This window comes from Pleurodeles waltl, chromosome 2_2 (assembly GCF_031143425.1).
Source record: "Pleurodeles waltl isolate 20211129_DDA chromosome 2_2, aPleWal1.hap1.20221129, whole genome shotgun sequence".
NCBI lineage: Eukaryota > Metazoa > Chordata > Amphibia > Caudata > Salamandridae > Pleurodeles > Pleurodeles waltl.
The window spans coordinates 869,025,034-869,050,350 of NC_090439.1; the positions used below are offsets into that span (position 1 = coordinate 869,025,034).

General features: G+C 43.8%; 1 protein-coding gene across 6 annotated transcripts in view; it reads left to right on the plus strand.

Moving 5' to 3' along the window:
• Positions 1–25,317, plus strand: part of MATN2 (matrilin 2) — a 508,152-nt gene that overhangs the window by 302,451 nt on the left and 180,384 nt on the right. For all 6 annotated transcript variants that reach the window (XM_069220527.1, XM_069220524.1, XM_069220521.1 and 3 more), the window contains one exon: positions 16,612–16,734. In XM_069220527.1, the coding sequence (XP_069076628.1) occupies positions 16,612–16,734 (123 nt within the window). The remainder of the gene's footprint in view (positions 1–16,611; positions 16,735–25,317) is intronic.

Here is a 25,317-nt window from a genome sequence, read left to right on the forward strand (position 1 = left end):
GTTTTAAACAGGCAGCTATGCCTGTCTGTAGCCAAAGACTAATAGATCAATTAAGCTATAGCATTTCTACCTATTTTCTGTCCTCATTGTATCAGCACTCAGTCATTTCTATTTTCATTTGCACTTACTGATGGCTTAGAAGACTCGTGGATCCACTCCATCAATTTGTGTTTAACTTCAATTTAATATTTTTTAATCCCAGCGGGTACACTCAGCCTTCCATCCCTGAGAGTTCGGTAAATTGAGTACAATATGTTATGATAAGATGATCCACATCTCAAGTGGACGGAACGGCCGGGGTCCTAAAGCAGCCTATTTCTTATCTGACCGTGCGTCAAGAATCCTATTTACGGGAGAAGGGAAGTTACTTCACTAGCTGTATTGCCGACGTGGTAAACAGAGGCCTTTTAATGCATAATCGGGCAGAAGGTTGGCATACATAAGATAATCATTTTCACGTATACATTTGCATTATACCTTAAAACATAAATATTCCACCTCCAAAACATGTAGCTACAATTCTTAAACATAAAACAAATTGTGACGAACGTCAAATTGTTTCGAAAAATAGAGTACAATTGAGTCTTGGAAATGTAGCTGATCGGTCAATAAACCAAACGTATCGGTTACCTTGAGAAAGATGCTATTCGCAATTCACAGATGTAAATGGGCTGAAAAACGACCGTGATTCATAGCGGTGAAAACTGGCAAATAGTTGAACATTCCAAACTACCCTCAAATTTGTTTTAATTAAAGACGTTAAAGCTAGGATAGTGTGCAGGTAGTAGTATGTTTTCGCGACCTCCTGGGGGAGCACTGAGGGCAACCACTCTGCAAATGTCTAGAGGTGCTGTAATTATTCCCTGAAGCTGGAATGACTGAGAACTAGAGAAGCATTGGCAAAGCTAATCTGCTTGATGTTTGTCTAGTGTGTGAATTGGGCGTGCACATGCTGTACAACATCAAAGCTATTCCCCTGGCTAGTGCTAGTTTGCCCAGCAGCTTTGATGAACGTGTCCAGCCATGAGCAACTGGAAAATGGGTGCTGCAAAAAATGGGTCACTTTCCATCCCATAGCTTCCTATTTTTGAGATTCCTTTATCAGTACTCGCGGGCCACTCACTGGCTGATTATAAATGTAGTAGCCATCTTGCAATGGTAAAATAGCAATAATATATGTGGAAAACCGTTCCAAGAAAGCCACCATGTACGTAACCAGTTGGTGAGGGGGATGGCACGACTGGGGAGCAAGTGCTAATAAAAAGCATCTGAAAAATGAATGGTGCAGAAAACCACGCTGTAAGGAAACAGGTGATTAATTGTGTGGGCTGCGTAAGTAATGGGTCCACATTCGCCCTCCTTTGGGAACCAAACACCCCACTGTAGCACTTGACTCTCTCAAAGTAGCAGAGCAGAGGAGTCCAAAGCTTACTCAATGGAGGTGCTGTGGGCTAGTAATCACCAGTCGCTGGCACGCAGTGATAGCACTCAATAAATAATTGTCCAGTCTGTGCTTTTTCTTTTGAAAAAGAAAAGTACATTTATTACACACACACACAACTCAGTACTACACAGTGATTTACCAAGATGCATAAGGTTGGTGGAAATACCTTTGATGACATTGCATAATTACCTCCGACTCCCTAAAGGGTCATATAAACACATCCAAAAAGACTTAGTCGAAGGTTTCAGTTCAACAAACCACATATCAGAAACATCATTTTAGGAGTGAATGCAATAGTCATTAATAAATGCACTTATTAATGTTAATAAAGCATATGCACTTTGATCAGTAATCACTGTGAACATTATTATGCCAATAAAGCTTCTAAAAATGAACATCACATGTGTCTGTGTGCTTTTTATAGATTTTCAACCCATGAGAATGCAATTATAAAAACAGCCTTTAGAGGCCATCACATTTTGATCACACAACTTGTAACCATGAGCTTAGTCCCTAGAAGGCGCTATACAACCTTGGAACTTGGAAGTTAACTATTCACTTGAGGAAGGACAATTTGGATTTAGGCCTGGCCATGCAATCGAGACAGCCCTCTTGAGCACGCTGGATGAGATGCACAGAAGAGTAGGCAGTGGCCAGTCTGTAGTGTTAATTCTGCTTGATTTGTCGACAGCATTTGACACGGTTAACCACAACACCCTATTGGCTAGAATATTATCTTTGGGGGTTGGTGGTACTGTGTTAAACTGGATAGAATCATATTTGCAGGATCGCTGCCAGGCGGTGGCTTTGCCTCTTTATCGCTCTGACTTTCAATGCATCCAACATGGAGTACAGCAAGGATCAGCACTTAGGCCCTCATTCTGACCCTGGCGGTCTATGACCGCCAGGGCGGAGGACCGCGGGAGCACCGCCGACAAGCCGGCGGTGCTTCAATGGGGATTCCGACCGCGGCGGTAAAGCCGCGGTCGGACCGGCACCACTGGCGGGGTCCCGCCAGGTTACCGCGGCCCCATTGAATCCTCCGCGGCGGCGCAGCTTGCTGCACCGCCGCGGGGATTCTGACCCCCCCTACCGCCATCCAGATCCCGGCGGTCGGACCGCCGAGATCCGGATGGCGGTAGGGGGGGTCGCGGGGCCCCTGGGGGCCCCTGCAGTGCCCATGCCACTGGCATGGGCATTGCAGGGGCCCCCGTAAGAGGGCCCCTAAATGTATTTCACTGTCTGCTGCGCAGACAGTGAAATACGCGACGGGTGCAACTGCACCCGTCGCACAGCTTCCACTCCGCCGGCTCGATTCCGAGCCGGCTTCATCGTGGAAGCCTCTTTCCCGCTGGGCTGGCTGGCGGTCTGAACGAGACCGCCCGCCAGCCCAGCGGGAAAGTCAGAATTACCGCCGCGGTCTTTCGACCGCGGAACGGTAACCTGACGGCGGGACTTTGGCGGGCGGCCTCCGCCGCCCGCCAAGGTCAGAATGAGGGCCTTAGTCTGGTGTTATTTATTTAATGTCTTTCTGAAGCCTTTGATCTCTTTAATAAAAATGCATAACATCTCAGTGATTAACTATGCTGATGATATGCAATTGGTTTTGTTTTTTAACAAAAATCAGCAGGATGCGGTAACTTCCTTCCGGGCATGTTTGACCGACACTGTAAAATGGATGAACATAAATTCCCTTAAACTAAATGGGGATAAAACTGAGTTTTTTTGTGGTTCATCTAATAAGTTCCAGTTGCCTCTTTCCCAAAATAAAATTTTTGGTCACTTCTGACTGAAGTGGAGATGTATTCATCTGAGGCCATTTGTAACCTAAGTGCTACTTTTGAGGCACATTTCTCTCTTGAAAAACATGTAAATAAAGTGGCTGGTGTCTGCTTTGCGCAACTTTGCGGCCTCAGAAAACTTTTCCCACTGCTGACCTTGCACTGCAAGTAATTAATTGCATGGGTTATTATACTTAGCCAGCTCAATTGTTGTAACGCCACCCTCCTTTGAGATCCTGACTTTTTGATTACGAGACTTCAAAGAGTCCAGAGAGCTGCTGCAAAATTAACGCTGAATATGCCTCAAAGATCCTCTGCCTCTAATGCCCTTAGGGAACTTCACTGGCTTCCCGTGGAACAGAGGATTCTTTTCAAGTCTATGTGCATTGTGTTTAGAGCCTTGCAGGAAAAGGGCCCTGTATTGCTGCAATGTAGACTGAAACAATATTCTCCTAGGAGACATCTAAGGTCGGAAACTGCAGATCTCCTACAGGTACACAGATTCGGAAAAACTCATCAAGGGGGTTGAGCTTTTTCCATTGTAACTCCCCACAACCTTTTTTATGTGATTGGTGGAGGTCCTGGTGCCACCACATGCTGACAAAATTGCCTTGCACTTTCAAGCCCCAGAGGGCATTATGGGGCACTCCTCTTGGAGCGTGCATATTTTATAGTGGCTTTCCTGCTTTCTTTGTTGAAGCCACATGGATTCACACCGGCCGCATGCACTTTTTTTTCTTCTTTTTTTTTAATCAGTGGTGCCTGGTCCCACTTGGACTCCCCCGCGTGCTCCTCATGGTGGTGATAGCTCAGGAATCCCACCCCTGGCATCCCTGCCCGCTCCCCACATGACTTCACCCGTGCGTGCAGTGCGGGAGCTGGCAGTATTTTCTTTCCTGCTTGCTCCCACGGGTAGGCATGCGAGGGCAGGAACACCACTACTCAGGAGGGGTGCAGCCACGCTCCTCCAACACTGCTTCTCTCGAGAGGCCCAGAGTTAGGTGTTCCAGGCCCCTGGCTTCCTTCACAGGGTGTAATGATGCTCCCTGACTTTCTGCAGTGGTGGGGGCACAGAGTTGCTGGTCCCGGCCTCCGTAATGAAAATCCTGCCCTGGTGCTGGGGTCTTTGGGCTCTCTAAGCTCAGGTGAGGGGGCCCTATGCACTCTCCCTCCTGGGAAAAAATCACAATTCACTCCTAGTGGTGGTCCCCGGGCCCTGACCCACCTTGGGGGCAGGAAACTCTCCAGCAGTGGAGCCCCACGTGCTCCAGGCCTCGCTGGTAGGGTCGAAGGTCTAATCTTTCTCCTGCCCATCATTTGGGCCCCATTGGGCTGCTTTAAATGCCTTTGGGCTCATTTTGTTCCTGGTAGTGAGCCCTAGACATTTGGAGAACTTTCCTTGGGCTTCCTGACCTCCAAAATGGCAATCCTTACAGGGAACCCATTCCACTGGCTTCATGCCCCAGTCTTCCTCCTTTTTTCCACTGAAGCTTTTCTCCTCCACGGTGCAAAAGCTCAGTTTTTTCTCCAACTAGACCTCGGGGTGAGGATACCAGCTTCCCTGGTCCTGAGGAGAGCCCCACTGGTCCTGGAGCCAGCTGTAGGCAGAATCTTTAGTCCAGATGAGCATCTGGGGGTTCCTCTTTTTAGCTGTCTATGGCAGCTCCCTCCTGTCCCAGTGTACATCAGAAAAACAAACTAAGAGAGAGCGCTCCCCCTTGCACAAGATTTTTTAGGTGGGGCAGAAGGTTCTAGAAGGGAGGTGCCCTTGGTTTATCCTGGGGTGCAACATCACCTCTCTGCCCCTGTACCAACCATAGCTTGCTGGGACATTTCAAAATGGCATCACCCAGGAGTCACTTGTCAAACTCCTCTGGGGGCCTCAGCTCCGCCCCTCGCTGACATCGCTGCCAGGGCCTTTCCTGCTAAGACTTCAAAGGGAATTCCCCGCCCTCTATTGGGTTGGCTACAGTTGTCTGGATTTCCTCCTTTGTTCCATGGGTTTGTGCTGGCCCATCCCCGGTACAGTGACAGCTAATTGATTGATGCAGATCCTTCATCCCCACCTCTTAGCCCCTCAGGAGCTGAAACAAGCACTGTTAATTGCTCCCTTGGTGAGGGGTGTCCTTTGTTCCTGCTGTGAAGAGAAACGCAATTAATGTGGTACAGTAGGGTGCCAAAAAGCCTGGTCTCTGATCCTGAGCTGAGCCAGAGAAATATGGCAATCCTAGGTGATCCATAGGCTGATTAGGTATCTTTTTTGAACTCTCATATTTGTGTTTGGCATATAGAGTCCAACCCAGTTTGATATATCACGGGTCGTTGTAGTCCAAGGGGAAGCAAAGCTGCACTCTAAGGCAGTCTTCCCCATAGGTATATAATGGCGTGTCACTGCAAACAAGACAGTAACCAAACTAACTTTCCATCAGAGTGTGTACTAATATTATGAGGCCTACCCCAGGTCAATATTCAATCTTGGAGACTCCCCTTTGCACCAGCCTACCTGTGTGCAGTTACCAGGGTGCACATGACAGGAGTTTCCCACGTGCAGCCCTCAAACGTGTTCATGTGTAACCAGCCAAGTTCTCCTTACTCTTGCTGCGTTACAGAGGCTTTATCTTAAAAGGCAGTCACTGGCGGTAAACACACACACTGTCAATTTACTGTGGACTTATGGTGGGTGAGTCCCCGGTGGGGGAAGGGGGCTCACCCACAGTAAAAAAGTCACATAAAGCAAAAGGCAAAATCCATTGTCTTACAAACAAAAATCATTTTTTCTGTTCCATCCATTTTTTCAGATGCTTTTGTCAATGCTCACTCCTACTCACTTGCTACGGGGCACTCAACGACAGATTTCAGATGTAAAATGTCCCTCATGCATTCCATTGGGTACAGAAGGAAACAGCCAACAAACAAAAGTGAGACTAAAATACAAGATGTTTGCCATGATTGGTACAAGCATCATGCATGTCAAACTTAAAAGACCAGTGACAACACTGCATAGATCTCAAGTCTCCTCCAAATATGAGGCTACTATATGACTTCATGTCACCAAGCCACAATGTTTCCTGTCCTATGTTTTCATTTATGGAATAAAGTGCATTCTGAGACTTATAGTCCTAGTTCAGTTTAATTGAACCCAAAAGATTTGCATCCTGATGGTAGTAAGTCATGTGGTAAAATATCTTTCCCAGTAGAGAACCACTTCTCCTTCACCCACCTGGTGTTTGGGGGTGTTCTGTTCCTCTTCACCCCTAGAAAGAGATTGACTGCAGCCCTTGGGAAGAGCAAATCTCTAATAAATTTGAGGGTGAGAAACAGTTGAAGGGAAGTTTGTGAATACCCACAAACTGACATGTTTGTCTCTGTTCACATACTGTCAATGTGGACCATGCATTTTACCACCCAATCCCTAGCAGTTGCTTAAGAATTACTCTGAGTAATCTTACAAAATATTAAATTCATTTATGAATATAAAGTATTTTTTTGTGGGTGGTAGTCCCCTAAATGTGTTGCCTTCACCCTTCCTGTTTGTTGAATTTATTTTTGTAGTCTTTAGGACTCTGTGCACTTTATTACTGCTAACCACTGCTAACCAGCATGTGCATTCTCCCTAAAATATGGTACAATTGGCCTATACCTAATTGGCACATTTAATTTACTTGCAAGTCCCTAGTAAATAGTACTCCAAATACTCATGGTCTGTAAGTTAAATGCTACTAGTGGGCCTGCAGCACTCGTTGTGCCAGCCTTTCAAAACATATCTCAGGTCTGCCACTGAAGAATGTAGTACAGTTTTGAACTGCCATTTTGACCTGGAAAAAGAAGGCTTTTGTCAGGCCTAAACCTTCCTTTTTAATACATATAAGGAACCCCTAAGGTAAGTCATAAAGGCATATAGTGTAGGGTGCATTGTATTTAAAAATATGGCCATATGCATTTATTTTTTTACATGTAATGGTAGTGAAAAACTCCTGAACTCATTTTTCACTATTGCAAGGCCTGTCTCTCCCACGGGATAACATTGGATTACCTTATTACACTTAATGAGTGAGAACTTACGTTTGGGAGCAGATAGGAAAACAGTGTTTACACTTGAATGAATTGTAATTTGAAACCCGCTTTAATGGTAAAGTCGGATTTAAGTCACAATTCTGAAAATGCCCTTATAAAAAAGTTGCAATTTTTCTGTCCTAGCCCTTTGTACCCTCTGCCAGTATCCTTGGTCACATGACTGGTGTAAGTTTAGCTGTTGGCCTTTGTGTATTCCTCCTAGACTGTGAGACAAAGGTGGACTAGTTGTTGGCAGGATGGGCCATCATGCAAGGGTTGTTGGATCGGAGCTGTTTCCTGCACCAGTTACATTTCAAAGGGCTACTTCAGCACACACACAAAGGATATTGACACCAGTCTCCTGGCACCCTAGACTACTTGGTGTCTTGATGGGGAAGGGAAAACTTCCCTGAACCAGAGGTGGGAGTTATGTAGGGAGTCCCCCACTTCAAAGGCTGGAACCAGGGATAAATATTGGACCTCCTGAGCCACTCATCAGGTCACTTCTGGGTCTGTGGAATACTCAGAAGAAGGACTGTTCTGCTACCCTGCTGCTGCACGGACTACACTGTTGCCCTGCTGCTGGATGGACTACCCTGCTGTCCTTCTGCCTGAGGAAGGAAGCCTGGACCTGCTCCTTGAACCGAGGCCCATCGGAGAGACTCCAAGGGCTAGCTGTCTGGCTTCCTGTTCTGTGCTACATGTGCGCAACAATCTCCAGAGATCTCCCTGCAACAGCTGACCTGCTGCACTGGACCTTCCTGGACCTTCAACTGGACCTGCTTGAGCCCCTCTGGCCTCTGCTGGAGACAGTCCCATATACCAAAGAGGTGCTTCACTGGGTCCTGGACCCTTGGCTAGCATTAGAAAGAACTCCTCCTTGTCTGACTGAAGGTTCCACCAAATCTATTCTGAAGGATGCAAAGCCTCACAAAACTGTGTTGAACAACTGATAGCTTCATAAGAACTGACGCCAAGTGACAAAAAGCCTTGCTGCACTGCTGAAAGCTTCACCGGAACATACACCAAGCAATGTGAGGCATCACAAATCCTCACAGCACAGCTGGAAGCTTCATCGAAACTGACTGCCGCAAAGCCTCGTAAAACCTCACTGCGCAGTCTCATCAGAGCCGACATTAGACAAAGCAAAGCCCTGCAAAGCAACGTCGCACAGACCCTGCAGCAAGAACATAACGTACACAAGTACTCAGCTGGACATACTTGCTCATGTGCCCAGCCTGCACTCCATTGTGGTTGGCCTGAACTTGTGACTTTGTCCCCATTCAGCACAACCAGGTACCCACATTTAGTGATTTCTGCTTCTTGGCTCCATTTTCACTTAAACATTTAATATTCAATTTTTCCACGTCTACTAATTGGATTTTTTTCATTATAATATCATTTTATTTATTAAAATGTACTCTTTTTTTCTACATTGGTGTGGGATATTTCTTGTGTTGTGTTTTTAATATAATACTGTTTGTGTGCTTTACACATTTCCTCTAAGTTAAGCCTTACTGCTTTTGTGCTAAGCTACCATAGGGTTAAGCATAGGTTAATTTAGTGACTTTTTGTGGTTCATCCTGACAAGGATTGTAGTTGTTGCTTGAGAAAGATTATACCCTCCTCAGCCATTAACCCAGTTTCTCACATCTTGGATTTCTAAACCCTGTTGTTTACCTTTCCAACAAAGTTTCACAAGGGCAAATGACTATCTAAATCAAGCCTTAGGATTCTGCTGTTCTTCTTCTGGGCATATATTCAAGAGGATCCTCCGCTGGCCTAAGACCGACAGGGATGTGAGGAGTCTCAGCTGACCCTTTCTGCACCCAGCATTAGGGTCAGAAATTCTTCTTGCCTGTGGGGTAAATCACATGGTCTGCCTTGTCCCAGTGGTATCATTTCCACCCAACGCTTCTTTAGTCGGCTGGGTAGAATGATTGTGCTAGATTCGAAAGCATCACACGACCTATTTTCAAAAGCACCTGGGCAAAAGGTAATAAATACTTATTATCCCAGGTTTTACTGACATTCTAAAAGAAACACTTCACTTTGGCCTGCCAGAAGCATTGTCGGCCTGGGTTACACGTTTCAAGTGAGCCCCCTCTCCGGTTTTCTGGCTGCATTGAAGCAATGTCCAGGAGTACATTTGCTGTGAGATCAGATATATGGCGCCACCTAGCGGTGACCATTATCTACTGCATCATGAATATCTCTCCAAAGCCTAAGCTTGCTTTTGTGATAGATATATAAATACATACTTCATTGCAGGCCCAGGAAAAGTGCCGTGCCGAGGGCAAAAAGCGCCGGTTGCCCCCACATGCAAAGTCCTGAGTGCACACCCAAATGGGTGGTTTGTCTTGCATAAATGCAGCTTTAGATTTCTCCATTTATGGGTTGTAGGTCTTCAAAGGCTGCCTTGCACAAAAGTTAATTGAATACTAGAATGTAGTACGTGCAGTGCCATTTCCATTGTTATTCAAATTGTTACAGCTATACAGTGCTCTGTACATAACAGTAGCGCGCTCTGAAACCATTATTGAGCTTTTCAGACTATGCGCCTTTAATGAGCAAACTGGGTTTTAATCAAACCCAAGTAAGTAATTGTCCGTAGCTGTTGAAGAGCTTCTTAGAAGGAATTATGTGTTATTGGAAAAGATGCTAAACACAAGCAGGAGTGTGTCTTCAGATGAATTACTTTTCCGAAAGATAGTTGCTTCACTGAAGTCCTGGGTCAAAGGCATTTAGGTCTCAGCATTACAATAGCAGTTCTGAGACATGTCCTCTGCTGCTCAAGAACTTGCCTATATCATCTGAGTGCAGAAAATGACGAGTATGACAAGGCCGGCTCACCCCTTCAACTTCTGAAGATGGTAGAATGGAAATAAAGTGTAATTATTTGGTTTGAATGACAGAGGCATGTTCCTTGACTTAGCTGATCTCGCATAGCTATCCTCAACGCTTACATGTGACATAAGGGAAGAGCTGTTGAATATTATCCTCCACTTGCTGACAATGGTGACAACGTTTGGCCCTTCATGAAGCTGTTTGTTGTCTAAGTCCTTTATAGGTTTGCAAAAAGCACCATCTCTAGAATGGTTACCGCTAATTGATTCAAACTACTGCAATATGAATTATTGCTCCCTTCTGTTTTTAATTCTGGTTAGAGACAGCATTTGCTTTCCCAGAGCTTAGACCATCAGTAACAAAATACAGGCAAAGGGGCAGTTGGTCAGTTATCCTCAACATTTAGTTGTTTAGTTGTTGTCTTATTCACATTAATGATCAGCCGACATTAAGGCTATTGCATGTGGTCCCTGGCATTCATGGCTTATGGGAATTTTGCTTCTTACAGGTGTTTGGCTAGTTCATTGGTTGAACAGATGTATGAATCCTCACAGAGGCATGAGCAGCGCACGACAAAGAAGTTTGTCTCTGGCATTTGTCACACACTCACCCTCCAAGAAGCTGTTCAGCTGGTGTGTAGGTTGACTCGAGACAGTGACATTGAAGACATATATCCTCCACTCATAAAATGTGACAGACGCAGAGACAGTGGTGCTCTCCAGCGGTTTTTGACCCTTGACCATGCACGAGTGTTATGATCCATGCATTTTGTAGTTAATTTCCGAGCTCAGAATATACCTCTGTATTGTGAAAAGCTGCTGGAGATCCTGTGATTCACCCAGGTTTCCCACACACCAGTTTTTCATGGATCTAAGAGGATAGTGGGCAGAGAGCCGTGGGGTGGCAGGGCATAAGACAGTCCACAGAGACCACTCGTGTTCATCCATGCACTCACTCAACTTATACAGCCATCCATAAATCAACGTACGCAAGCATTATATATTATTATATTAGTACGTATAGCCTAGTCACCCATCCACTCATCTATACACTAAGCCACTCACCCATTTATTCATCTATCCATGCATTTACTCTTGCAACAGTTGACAAATTCACCCTCTAGCCTATTCACACAACCACACACACAAACTCAAACTTGCCAATGATTAAGGAGCACTTTTTGTTATAAAAACAAAAGCCCAAACTGTTGACTTTGTAAGTGCTTATTCAGCCTCAAGACAGCCAAGTGATGATTATTTTACCACCAACACAAATAACCTTTAGGTTCAAACTACCTTTGTGTTACCAAGGCCCAGTGTCACAAGTACTTTGTCACATCAGCAGTCTATAGTTTCACCAATGTATTTAATGTCAAAGTAAATATAATACAATAATCGTGAAGAGATTTTTTCTACTAAACGTCTACATTGTTCCTCATCTTCGCTTTCTCTTAGGGTTTGAGAACATGCATTGTCTAACATGTTGTTAGAGGTACAAAGTGGAACCTGTAAATTACGTTACCACTGTGTGTTTTTCCTACCATAAGTAATTGTAACTGCGATGAATTATTGCCAATGCCCATTTAGTTCTCGATCTCGATCAGACTATGTGGGTCAATAATGAATCAGTTAATGAGCTGTAACCTAAACTACACCAGTACTTACAATGCAATACTTTGTGGCTTGTTTCGACTTTTATTTGGACTTTGTGATGAATATGTGTGGATACCACAGTGGTGCAACTGTCTTTAGGCATTAAGAGGTAGCCATCCTCACAGTGCACTGCACATATCCCTGTGATCACTTGCTACATATATGATGTATACAGCACTCTAAAATTACATTTGGTCATTTAGATGGCACTCACACTCCCAGCATTGGATCATAGCAGACCTTCTTCTGTCTTCACCAACTTAAATATTTTTGTAATGAAATTGCTCCCAGTCTTTGGATCAAAACCACCTTTTCCATGGTTCTCAAGCCACCCCCTTACGCTGCCTCTCATGTGAGGACAGCTTGGTACTCCACACTCTAAAAGTCTGATCCTTACAGTTTTCTGAGCCGTGATGCTTGATGACGGATTAGATCATTGTCAGCGCTTTCCATCACTTCCTCCATCTCTTAAATTGAAAGCAAAAGTAAATTGATACCATTGGATATACAATAAACTCCTAACCTGGCCCCACAGCTTCCATTTACATAGTCTACTTGAATACCAAAGTGTCCATCTGCAGGTTTCCAGAGGCCAACAGCAGCAACGCTAGAAAGAAAGAGACCTTAATACTGCCCCCAACTCTGCCACCCATCCGCTTCCTAAGCCACTTCTTTGGTTCCTCAATGCCACCTAACTATCCTTGGAAGCAAGGATTCTACTTCAAAAATAAAGGGGACAAACACCTTAGCAATAAAAACTAGCAACTAGTCTGACCGCAGAATGAAGAATGAGCTTCGCACCAACTTTTGCACTGGGACAAGCAACTTCAAGAATAAACTCAGAATCCACCCAGCCTCACCCGATGTGCCATACAAGTTCCTCATAAAGTAGTCTCGAGCCACATCCTGTAAATTTTGCAATTACTCATCTCAAGATTGCTACCGTTATTCATTCTGATAGAACTGTTTACAAGTTCTCACTACTGTGTTTTTATCTTTAGAGACCTAAGGCACTCCTTTCATTGCTACAACATCTATGATTTGCACAACGTTTTTGATGTATAATTTGCACAACTTCCTTGGTGTAATCACATCAATGGCGTTCTGAGGTCAGAGGCTTTGGCAAAAAATGTTCAGAGTCACTCACCCACAGAAAGTTTCTGGTGCCAAGTCTGGAGCTGGTCATTCTTTTGCTTTCATTTGTAGCCCCAAACCAGGATTGGTCATATGGCCAACAAATAGCTTCCTTATGTAGTCATACTGATGACATTTTCATTCACAGTAGTTTAGGCAACTAGGTCTTCTGTGTGTTTATTAATTCTAGAGGGTGTGCTAGCCTACTCATCCTGAAAGGCTGAGCCCAATATGTATAAGAGGTAGCATTCCTGTGCATTTAATTGGTGAAGTGCTATAAATAGAGGAAACATGAGCAAGATCCTTCCCCTTAAGAAACAGATAGGCAACCCTTGGTGTGTTTCTGCTTAGACAATATACTAGGCACATGTGTTAAAATCCTACTGAGAGTGGAATACTGTAGAAGGTACTTTTGCAAAGGAAGACTAGGTAGATCTAGTCTTTGAAAGTGGAAAAGCAGACAAAGCTTCCTCTGTCTATGGTACTTCATCTGCCTTAAAACTGCTGGCCTCTGCTTCCGAGCCTGGCACTATGTTGCATTTGGGACATTATGTGAGGGTTGGAGCTCTGGAGCCTGAGGGCCAGAGTTGGGAGGGGTGATGTGTAATATCACACACCCCTTGGTAATTTCTGCAGATCTCAGTGCCTTTAGATAGCAGAGGAGAGGTACAGAAAGAATTAAAATTAACAAAGTCTCCATAGCTATTTTCCAAATTATGAAATGCCTTCATTTATAACAGATTACTGGCCCTCAAGGGGTATGCAATTCAACATTTTGAGGTAACAAGTTACAATATCGATCTATGTAAACATGGCTGTACAAACATATTTTTAAATATGACCTTTTCTGGTCTTAGCCTAGAGAAATATAACCTACTTTGGGCTGACCTAGAGGTAACTTTAGCTGTCTCATTCACCAGCCTCCTTTTTTTCAAAAAATGTGTAAAAAAAAAAGAAAAAAATGTATACTTATATACGTAAATTTAGGAGCTTTTGGTCATCCCTCTTCACCCATTGGTCTGGTAATGTGTCATTCTCATTTCGCTTCCACCCACCACAGTATACAGCATGGGTCAGGGCCTTCAATCCATTGGCTATTTTACGCTGTAATGGTGCCATTTTGACTGCCTGATCCCATGTGCACAACCACCTAAAAAGTAGAGCACTTCATGACTAATGGGTCAATATATGTTTTCATTTGCGCTTTTCATATTTTTTCCTTTGCCGGTGCTTCTGTTTTCTTCTCGCAGTGCAGCTCACACACAACTGCGTCGGGCAGCTCGTGTGTGGCAGCTCGATTTATGCGCTAGAGGGTCCACTCACGAGTATGTCAGAGCGTCTTGCACTCATTGCTGCCTCTCCTTGTAACTTGAATGTTTCAGGGCGAGGACCTGAAGTACAATACTGTGGTTTTAACCAACACAGCTTCTGTGCTCAGTGGCTTGTCTGTGCTATAATTACATCTAACCAAGTTACACCGTGGCGAGGTGGAGAGCACAGAAGCACTCCTGTTTATCTCAGATTTAAGCACCCGTTTTTTATGTTTATTTATTATTATACATTTCACCAGAGTTAATTTTATTGAAGAAAATCTGACACAAAATATTTGGCAGCACTGCATATTCACTTTTATGTAATCGCAGAGTGCAAAGATGCCTTATTTGTGGCATTGGAGACAGATTTTTTTCAGTCTGGGCCCATATGGTATTTCCCCTCGAATTTATTATCAATGCGAAAACGGAATCGCAGTTAAAGTGTTTTTTTTTTCTATGGGCTCTTACAATTAAATGATAAAATGACACAAATGTGTATAAACGCACCAGTGGCGCATTGTGCTGGCCTATATCTACAAGACCACACATGGTCACTCTGCGTGGCTTTTCATGGCCTTGAAGATATGATGTAAGGCAGCACAACGCAGCGCAGGTCGCTGCATTGCCTTACACTGCGTCAGGGAGACATTCCATGGGCGTTGCAGTGGGTTTTCTCATGCAACACCCATGTGTTTTGGCGCATTCCCTGATTTACAAGGCATTGCAAACCTGGGAATGCTTCAAAATCTTATGTCTCCGCAGGGGAGGCGCAACATGGAAAAAATATCTTTATTTCTCCTTGTTTTTCCTCTTTCTATGTGTGCTGCATTTTGTAGCACACACAGAAAGAGGACTACAAATCCATGGATTCTTTTTGTGCACAAAGTTGTCCCTTCCTGCACAGAAACAATCCTGTCTGCGACGTAGGCATCCTTGCACAATGGTACCAGGGTGCCTGTGTCGGCGCTAGACAGCCCATTGTGCGCAGTGCAGGGGAAGAGGACAGAAATGTGCAGTATCTTGTAGATATGGTGCATTTCTGCTCTTTACCTCCAGTGCAGAACAGTGCAGGAAGGTTACTTGCTGCAGTGCCCTGTGCCCGGGACTTGTAAGTAAACCCCTAATTTATTTACAATTGTATGGCTACATACATTTTTTTTAGCAGGAAGAATTTCAAGAAAACTACACAACAAATTATAACTGTTACCACCATCATAACAACTACCACCACAATTATCACTACCATTATTTCTGCCACTACTATTTCCACCACCTCTACTACCACCACTCTTACCACCATGATGGTCATTGCCACCATTACCAGCACCACCTCTAGACTCAATTACTGCCATTACATCACCACCATTATCAATAGCATTACCACTTTTACCACTAATACCATCAACATTACCACCACCATTACCAATTCCAAACACAGCATTGACACCACCATTACTACACCACCATTACCACTGCGTCAATTACCATCACCACTAAAAACAATTACCCCCACCACTACAAACATTACCACAGCATTACTTCTACCACCTCCAACTTTACCACAACCACCAACATTACAACCACTACTGTCACCAGTGCCACCATCACCACCACTAACACTACCATTTCCTCTACCATTAGCTCCACCACTATCACCACCACTATTACCACATCATAAACATCAACAAAAACTAGCCTTACCAGCATTACACTCCCTACCACCATCACCGCTGTAACAGCAACTGCTGATGCCACTATCACAACTACTACTGCCACCTGCACTAGTACCATCACAGCTATGATCGCTGCTACGACTATACACACTATCAGCACTACTACCACCACCATCTCCACTATTACCACCACTACTAACATCTCTGTGGCTACCCCCATCAGTACTACTACCATCATCACCACCACAACTAACACCATTACCTTAACCATGGTGCTCTTGCATGTTTGTGTGTGAATCTTGTGTTTTTAACAGGTGTGTGTGTGCAAAATATAGCTGATGATAGCATAGGAGAATGTCACTGTTTGTGTACTATCAGTAAAATTACAAGCCAGGCTATTTGCCTTTGCCGATGCTTGTTTTTATCTACAGCTAGCACTTCGGAAAGAACCAAAGATACGTGGTGCGAAAGTTATGTCCATCGAGTGTTGACCACAGTATGTTTGACGTCATCTTTATTGTAGTCCTGAAGAAAGCACAACACTGTATTTATATATAATTACTGATACTGAAGATGACCCTTAAACAGTTAGATGATGTTTGTAGCGTGTTATTGTCTAAAAGGAAGTGCATATCGTGGAACGTTCTGAAACATCTTTATTCTTTTTCTTTTGCAATTCCTGGATTACATTTCTGAATGAATAAATGAATGAAGAAGTGGACCACTGTGCGGAAACCAATCATGGCTGTGAGCAACTGTGCCTGAACACCCCCGAGTCCTACATCTGTCAGTGCTCTGAAGGCTTTGTCATCAATGAGGATCTGAAGACCTGCAGCAGTGAGTCATTTGTACATGACAACAGATAACAATCTTTTTTTGCTATTATAAGATTCTTTCTATTTTATTTAAATTACATGATTATTTTTATGATTTACATTATGGTGTATTTCCTTGAAGTGTGTCAGATGACACATTAGATCTGTCTCCGAGTGTGAGTGAAAGAGCAATAGATCTGTCACTGAGTGTTTGTCCTATATGAATGTACAGATCACTGAACTGATCTAATCAATATTCAATATCCACCTGCCTGAAAAATTCAAAGCAATATTTCAGTTAATAGGTTATTTGAATTAAGTTGTTCTTTCATCCTAGTTCTTCTCAGTACTTGCAACTTTAAATCTTCTGTCACCCAAGCAAGGCTACTAGTGGAATATCCAAAGCACTTTCACCATTACTAACTTCCCCCGCCTTGAAGAAGGCAGTGATGGTTAAAGCGCTTGGTGTACGTTACTGGTGACGCCCCAAGTACACTGCTAAGAGAATCTGAAGCTACAAGTGTGGCAGAAAAAATGAACAAAACTGTGAAACTTGAAGAACAACTGCATAGCTCAATGAGGTTTGTATTCTAAACAACGAAGATTATGTAACTCGCCACAGCAATACAGAGGAGTTTTCCAGGGTAATACAAGAGCACCGTAGTAAATGAGCTGCAACAGGGAGCAGTCTCAGTGGCATATTTATGAGAAGCTCGCGCAGTTGTTGCATCACTTCTAGTGACGCAGCAGCTGCACAAACCTCTCAGCCATATCTATGAGGTTATGTAAAGCCACTTTGCATGGCTTTGAATGGCCTCATAGATACAGAGTTAGGCAAGGCAGTGCAAATAGCTGCGTCGCCTTACTCTGCGCTCGGGAGGCGTTCTCAGGGCGTTGCAGTGGGTGTTCCCATGCAACACCAATGGATTTTGATGCATCCGCAGATTTACAAGAGCTTGTAAATCTGAGGATGTGCCAAAACCTTATACGTCCCCAGGGGAGGTGCAATGAGAAGATATATCTTTAGTTCTTCTTGTTTTTATCTCCTTCTATGTGTTCTGCAGTACATACAGAAAGAGGAAAAAGCCTCCAATAAATTGGGGCGCTGTTTCTGCACAGTTTCTTCACACCCGTTCCATCTTTTGGTATTACACAACGTAGCGCGCACTTGGAATCATCAGTTTGGGTTTCCTACGGGAAGCAAACATTTTGGTAACTGCAGGACTTCTAGAAGATACTAGTCTGAATGACCTGGTAACCTACGGATGACCTTGTGGTTAATGGTATTGTTACATTACTGTCTTAGTAGGACATAATACTTAGAATAGGGCAGGAGCCTTTGTCTGGTTACCCAATGTAAGGCACTGGGTGAGCCATACGTATTACTTTCATCACTCTACCAACAAGATTTCAAGATGTCATAGTTTTACCCTTTTGTGTTTTTGTTGGCAGCCAGCCATGACTAGCAGGAAAGAAACACAATCCTTTTTCAATTTTATAGGCATGAATAGGTACACAAATAAAATAAATATAAACCTTGATAGTAGCCACTGCATTCAAATCGTTGTAGGTATTTACCACAGGTTTTGCACCACAATCAAAGCGCTGGCGCAGTTTGAATGTATTCACGCCTGCCCTAAGGCTCACGTGGTACCCGAGAAACTCGAACAGAGATACAACTTTATACAGGAAACACTACAGAGATGAGCTGTCACAGGAAAATCACTACCAAGAAGATAACTGCAGTTTGCTCCTACAAAAACAAAACCCATTACAAAAATACATTTATTTTAAGAGCTGTTAAATGTTTACATAAAGGTTTTAAAGGTTCTACAGGGGGATGGATGGAGGACGCAGTACTTACTGCTCAGTTCTGTAAAGCTTTCCAAGTTATCATTTGCTTTTTTAGATTTCATCCAACCAACAAATTAACCATAACAAATAGCTCTGCTTCATATCTTTAAGTTGTTGTGTCCCTTCGGATCAATAAACTAAAGTAGTCTCCAAACACTGTATGCATTAACGTGGTCTCACCATTCTTTAGGCTACGTGCCAAACAGAGGTTAAAATCACTATCCCTACTCACTCGTATACAATCAATAGCGTACATACATGCTCTAAGTCACGAGTAAAGGAATTGAGATTGTATCAGTTCTAGGACTTTTAGATTTTCTGGTGGATACCCTAACTGCTGATACCTCACCTTAGCACATTCCCTAGACTGAATCTAGAGATTTTACGTAGAAGTGATCTCACATGCAGGTCGATGGTGTCGTGCAGCTTAAGGTTTGCCCCATACTGCCCTGTAAGTGATAGAGCAGACCATCAGTTCCTTTCGCTCTGTGCCTTTTGATATGCATCTGGAGCTCACTTTCGAATTGTCAGGTCCTCTGATGGCTTTCAAACTTTTCACAGTGTGCTAGGGAATGATATCCACACAAAAAAGACAGGTTTTAAGTGGTGCCGGATCTGCAGTCACAGACCAGCACAAGATGTATCTTTGGTGCCTTGGCTTGGGACACCACTCTACATCATATGATGTGTGCCCACATACACCAGAGGGTAATTCAAGAGTGGGAGGTGAACCTGTATCACCGATCTCAAGAAGAAGGTGCAGCCTTTGCATAGGTCCACTCCAATTCACAGGCCTAGATTCGGTCCCGGGAGAGATCCTATGACCATCCCACTTCACGCTCAATGTCCTCCAGTAAGCATAAGTCCAAAAGCTAGTATACAAAAGTGGGACTTGACGCCACTCTGACTCCAAGGAGCAGACGCAAGGGTGTCAAGGTGTCAGTCGCACTCCATCGAAGTTGGAGGTCACAGAACCGATTCATCAGCTGGTCCTTATGCGCCTGAGTTTCCTGGGCCATATTCAAGCCCATAACTGAAAGAGGTCTTGAAAGAGGCTGTGTTGCAAATATCCAGTGTGCTCTAAATCCCTTTGGTATGCTTTCAGGCCCCACAGAAGTGCAGGGACCTCCAGTCAAGTTGCCGCCGCCAGGTCTCTCAGGGGTGTAGTCTGTCCTTTTGGGACCTGTTACTGGGCCTGTGCAGAGTGTGGTATAGATTTCTACTTTGGTCCCAAATTCTAAGCCAGTTCCTGCCAACTGAATGCCAGTGCAGATGCCCATGTCTGATCCTGAACTGAATTTGGCCAAACTCAACCAATGTTGCGCTTGGAAATTAAAAAAGCGCAACCGGTTGTCATGCAGCATGAATCTAAACCTGCACCTCTCCTGTATTACAGGTTTCAGCAGAGGCTTCATTATAGTTTTGGTTCCTCTTATGACTGTGCCAGAACAGGGTGCACCCAGGATGTCGATGATAATGGTGAGGGGGATGGCTTGCTCCCACCTCATACTAATGATGCCTTGTACCTGGATTTACAAAACACCAGTGGGCTTGACACCTTCCCTGAGACAGTGCTTGACTCACTATATGCGCACATGGCGGAGAAGAGTGCCTAATTTGCAATGGTGGTTAGGATGTAGGCCGAGGTGGTAGAGTTACAGATGCCTTCCATTTAGACTAAAACAAATTCAGCAGCTCAGGCCAGCAACTTCTGAGCCTTTACTTCAATGTATTGATGCCCTCACAGATGCACTGATGGCTGCTTGGTCAAAACCATGTTCTTGCCCACCTGTGAACAGGAATATTACTAAATGTCATAGTGCAGCGCCTGATGACTCATATTTTCTCACCAAAGACACAGCTACTGTATAGGTCTTGACTAGTGAAGTGAATCCATTTGACGTCTTTGAAAAATGTTAGAAATGGGGAGTCTAGTTGGAAGTGGTTTGCACCCTATCCAAGTAGGGACCCTCAGCCTAGTCAGGGTAAGGGAGTCGCACAGCTAAGATAACCCCTGCTCACCCCCTTGGTAGCCTGGCATGAGGTGTCAGGCATATCTCAGAGGCAATGTGTAAAGTATTTGTACACACACACATACACACACACACACACACACGTACACACACACACACACACAAAAACATACAGAGTAACACAGCCAAAAACACTGCAAAAGGACTCCACACCAGTTTAGAAAAATAACCAATATTTATCTGAATAAAACAAGACCAAAACAACAAAAACCCAACATACACAATTAAAAATATCATTTTTTTAAAGTTTAAATGAGTCTTATCCATTAGGAATCAATGGTTGTATCTTTTTGTAGCACAAAGTACCTAGGATGCGTCAAATACAAAGACGATGTGGGCCGCATGGGAGGTGAGGCTCTGAAAACCAAAGCGATGCATCTGTTCCTTACTGCACAGTGGAGGTGATGTGTTGATTCTTTCCTCGCAGGAGAGATGATACACCAATTCCTTACTGGCAGGGGAGGTGATACGTTGATTCTTGCCTTGTTGATTTCCGGACATGCAGACTCGGTTCCTCACTGAGATGTGGGATGGATGACAAATTGATGTCCCAGGGACGATGAGTGGAAAATCCAGATGACCTGTGTTGATGGAGCTGCAGTAAAACAGGCGCTTCATCGATTCTTCAGCCGGGGGACATTGAATTTTCTGCATTGGCATGTTGGTGCATGGATTATCTCCTTCAGGCCACCAGCTTACAATTACAGGGGCCAAGGGACTAGAGTTGGCACCAATTGGCAAGACAGGACTCTCAGCAGAAGAGTCCAGGCACTGGAAGATGAAGTCTTTGATGTCTCTGAGACTTCTTAGAAGGAGGCAAGCTCAGTTCAAGCCGTTGGATACACTTTGATAGCAGAATGTAGAAAGCAAAGTCCAGTCCTTTCACTCCAAGGACAGAAGCACCAAGCAGCAGGCCAGCTCAACAAAGCAACAGGCAGAGTGGCAGTCTTTCCAACAGAATCCAGCTCTTCTTCCTGGCAGAATGTCCTCAGTCCAGAAGTATTCCAACTATGTGGGTTAAAGGTCTAGTACTAATACCCATTTCTGTCTTTGAAGTACGCAAACTTCAAAGAGAAGTCTTTGTAGTGCACAAGACTCTGCCTTTCCCTGCCCTGGGCCCAGACACACTCCAGGGGGTTGGTGACTGCTTTGTGTGAGGACAGGCACAGCCCTATTCAGGCGCGAGTGTCAGCTCCTCACACCACTCTAGCTCATGAAGACCCATTAGCATATGCAGAGCGCACTGTCGCGTTGGCTCTCTTTGTACCAATGAGGCTGCTGGATTTGGGTGGCAGCATCACTTGAATTGTGGGGAACTGAGTCCAATTCCACACCTTGTGACAACTGTCGGCCTAATCCATTTCCGGCTAGCTAGCAGCGCCTTATCTCTGCCCAACAGCATGGATGATTTGTGGCAACCGGGGGCATAACATTGTGACTTCTCAAGGAAACCGTGGTGGATCAGAGCTCATCCTTTTCTCTCATTTACATTCATCTCACACATTCAAAGACAAACAGAAGTTGGGAATGTTTCAGTAAGATTTATTGAAACAGCTGCATCTTAGATGAAATAACATGAAATGCAATAATGAGGATCATGAAACGTACTAGAAGCAAAATGTGAAAGCAAAACTGAAACACAAGAAAAGTCCTACCATAATGCCACTATGCAAGATATGATTTCTAGCTACACTAGTAGTGGTCTATGTAAGAGCACAGCAGGATAAGTCCTAAACCGCCCTTCAGGATCCCCCTGGAAAGACATCATTCCCCATACCTGAGTATGACAGTAGCGGAGAAGACTGTTGTCTATAAAGACACCATACACATGTAAGCCAGGGAATCAGTAGTCTCAGAGAGGAGCTGTAACAAAGTCAGACAACATGCAGCCATGGTCATCTGGCTGGTACCTCCCTCTAACGTGTATGGGACATTGAGATGTTTTTATAATAGAACAGCTAGTGTTCTGAGAAAAGTGTCTCTACATAAAAATTTGTATGATTCTGTGAAGTGTTAGAGACACAGTGTACCACTTGTGCTGACAATCCTATCACATTGCAGCCTTGGAAAAAGAAGCACAGAGTGAAAAGAATGCTGTGCTAAGAAATGTAAACTCTCCTAGGCAAAAGAACAGCAAGATAAAGGAAAATAAAACATCACCACAAATGTGGCAGATTATAAAAGAATGAAATGAAATAAAATAATGAAATGTTAATGGGCCATAGGGCTTGCAGAAGGCCTAGTTGCTAAAATAATGTGCCACAGAGATCACTAAAATGGCTCTGCAACACCCTTCCCGTGTCGGTTCAGAAGTGGAAAAGCAGCCTAGTTCCTAAGTTAAAATCAACTTAAAGGCAATGCTTTAAAACATATATACATAAATGTCAAGTGTGACAAGTCAAAACATACTTGAGCAGGTGTATTAAAAAATTTGAATGGACAATTTAAAATCTTAGCAGTAGTGCCAATGGAGCTGAATTTAAAAGTCAGTGTCATTTTGAAAATCTCCAAATTACAGCCGAGACAATTGAAGCAAGGAAGTGTTCCACTTCGACAGGTGGGAATGTGACCAAATCGGTGCCATGGAAAACCAAAGAGTACTCATGTTCCAAAGACTGAGCTCCAGCTGAGGCAGCAGCATTCTGTGTTGTGTCAGATGTTGAAACAAGAGCTGCATGATCCACGAAGGGCAGCTCATAGATGGTTTTCCGTAGCAAATGAATTCTCAACGTGCATGTTTGGTAATGAGCCCTCAGCGAGAACATCAACAGATCAGCGTTCAATGAAAGTAAGTGCCGCGTAGAAAGACAAACTTTTAGTGCACATTTGAAAAGGCACCAGAGGAATCGAAATACGGGCTGCACACAATCCAAAACCGGTCTGAATGACAGAGACCAGTTACACTCCAGTTCTTCCAGGAGTGGTGCTCCTAAATACTGCATCATGCGTTCACAACACAGTTACGCTGGTGGAAGTGCCATCAGTCCTCCTTGTTGCAATGGGACAGCCATTGCAAATAAAAACAGCAACAGCAAGATGCCACCTATTATAGCCAAAGTAATTGGAAATCCCCCGAAAATACTCAAAAATATTGAGTGTATGGCTGAAGGAATTATGCCAAATATAGAGGAGAAGGTACTTGCAAAACCAGAACTAGCAGCGTTAAAGAAATTTACAATCCCTGTAGTACACGGTGCGTTAAAAATTCATCCCACAAGTTCACTAAAGTGTCTCGGAAAATTTGTATTTAAAGGGGACTGTAACTCTGCAGATGGCCTCGCCACTTGTAACGCATAGTTCTTGCATGCAGATGTCAGTGCCACATGTTTTTAAAACAATAAAGTTTTTAGTCTGCTTAACTTCTCAAAATTCACATTTGAAGTAGCAACGTGGGGCCAAATATCTGCTACTTTTGTCTGAGACTTGGGGGGAAAAGAATGTTACCGCAAATTGTGACAATTTGGGAGACTGAAACTACATAAGCAATTCTGGCTTGCATTCCACAACAGCTCTCATGTTTAAGAAGCACATAGCTTCTATTAGAGAGCACCTGGAACACTGATCTAATAAAGGGAACAGGAACTCCCTTCAGATAGTACTCTAAATTCACTGCCGAAGCATTGCACGCCCCGTGCAAAGACAGCTGCTTACAAAGCATGGATTGGCTCAAAGAAGTCTTGCATTCACTATCACTAAGAAAGACCTCTTTCATGCCATTGAGACATTGGTGTGAAAAGGGTAGCTCCTACACCTCATGGATGTAACCATTTCCGAGCCTTTCATATCTGCCCACTGGAATATGTTTTAAGCAGGATGTGAACTGCAGTGTTGAAATAGGCAGATTAATAACCCCCTGTATTAGCCGCTCAGCAGATGGTATTTGAGCCACAGTAAAAGGCTTTTCTAACTTTTCGGTATTTAGCATAACATTAAGTTGCTTTCTACTTAGCCATTATTTGTTGCTGTTGGGTCAAGTTAAATGCTGCAAAAAAGGCCCTTATGCTGACATGTTGCCAGGAACCGCAACCACTACTGCAGATGAAACAATGTTGTTTAAGGTGTATGTGCGGTTGCACAAGGTGTTAATTCCATTACCTACAATGGCTAATGCTTTCTGTAAATTTTCCTGATATATTTCCCTTAACGGGGCAGCGGCTTCTTGCTGAGAAAGTTTCCAAATTTCATTATAAACTGCAAATAAGAAGCGCTTTTTACGTTGTCTTCTGGGGACTAACAGGAAACCTGCAATTCAGTGTTGTTAGACAGGAGACTGAGGTGTTCTTTAACAGCATCTAGCGAGGAACTTTTTGACCATTGCTGGCATAATTTCCCTCGACTGTACGTTGTTACTATACCTGAATGTTCTGATTACACAAAGCAAGGGTCTGGTCTATTCATTCTAAAACTCCCCTGTGGAGTTTACAAAACGCTGATGACAACCATTTGTGTCCACTGGCTACAATAACCACCCACCAGGACGTGAAAGTGATGTGATAAATGTTCCATTTTGGACCAACCCATCCCACTGATCTTCAGTTGCACTGATGTATTTTTGCCATTTATAGAATTTAGCAGTGACAGGGATACTAGGTCAATTCAATTCTTTAATTTTGTTAAGCCTAAACAACTTGTCTGTTGTACAATTTCATTTAAAAATATCATTTGAACAGGTATCAGGCATGCTCTAAATAAAGCTTCCTTTCCCCTTATTTGCCAAT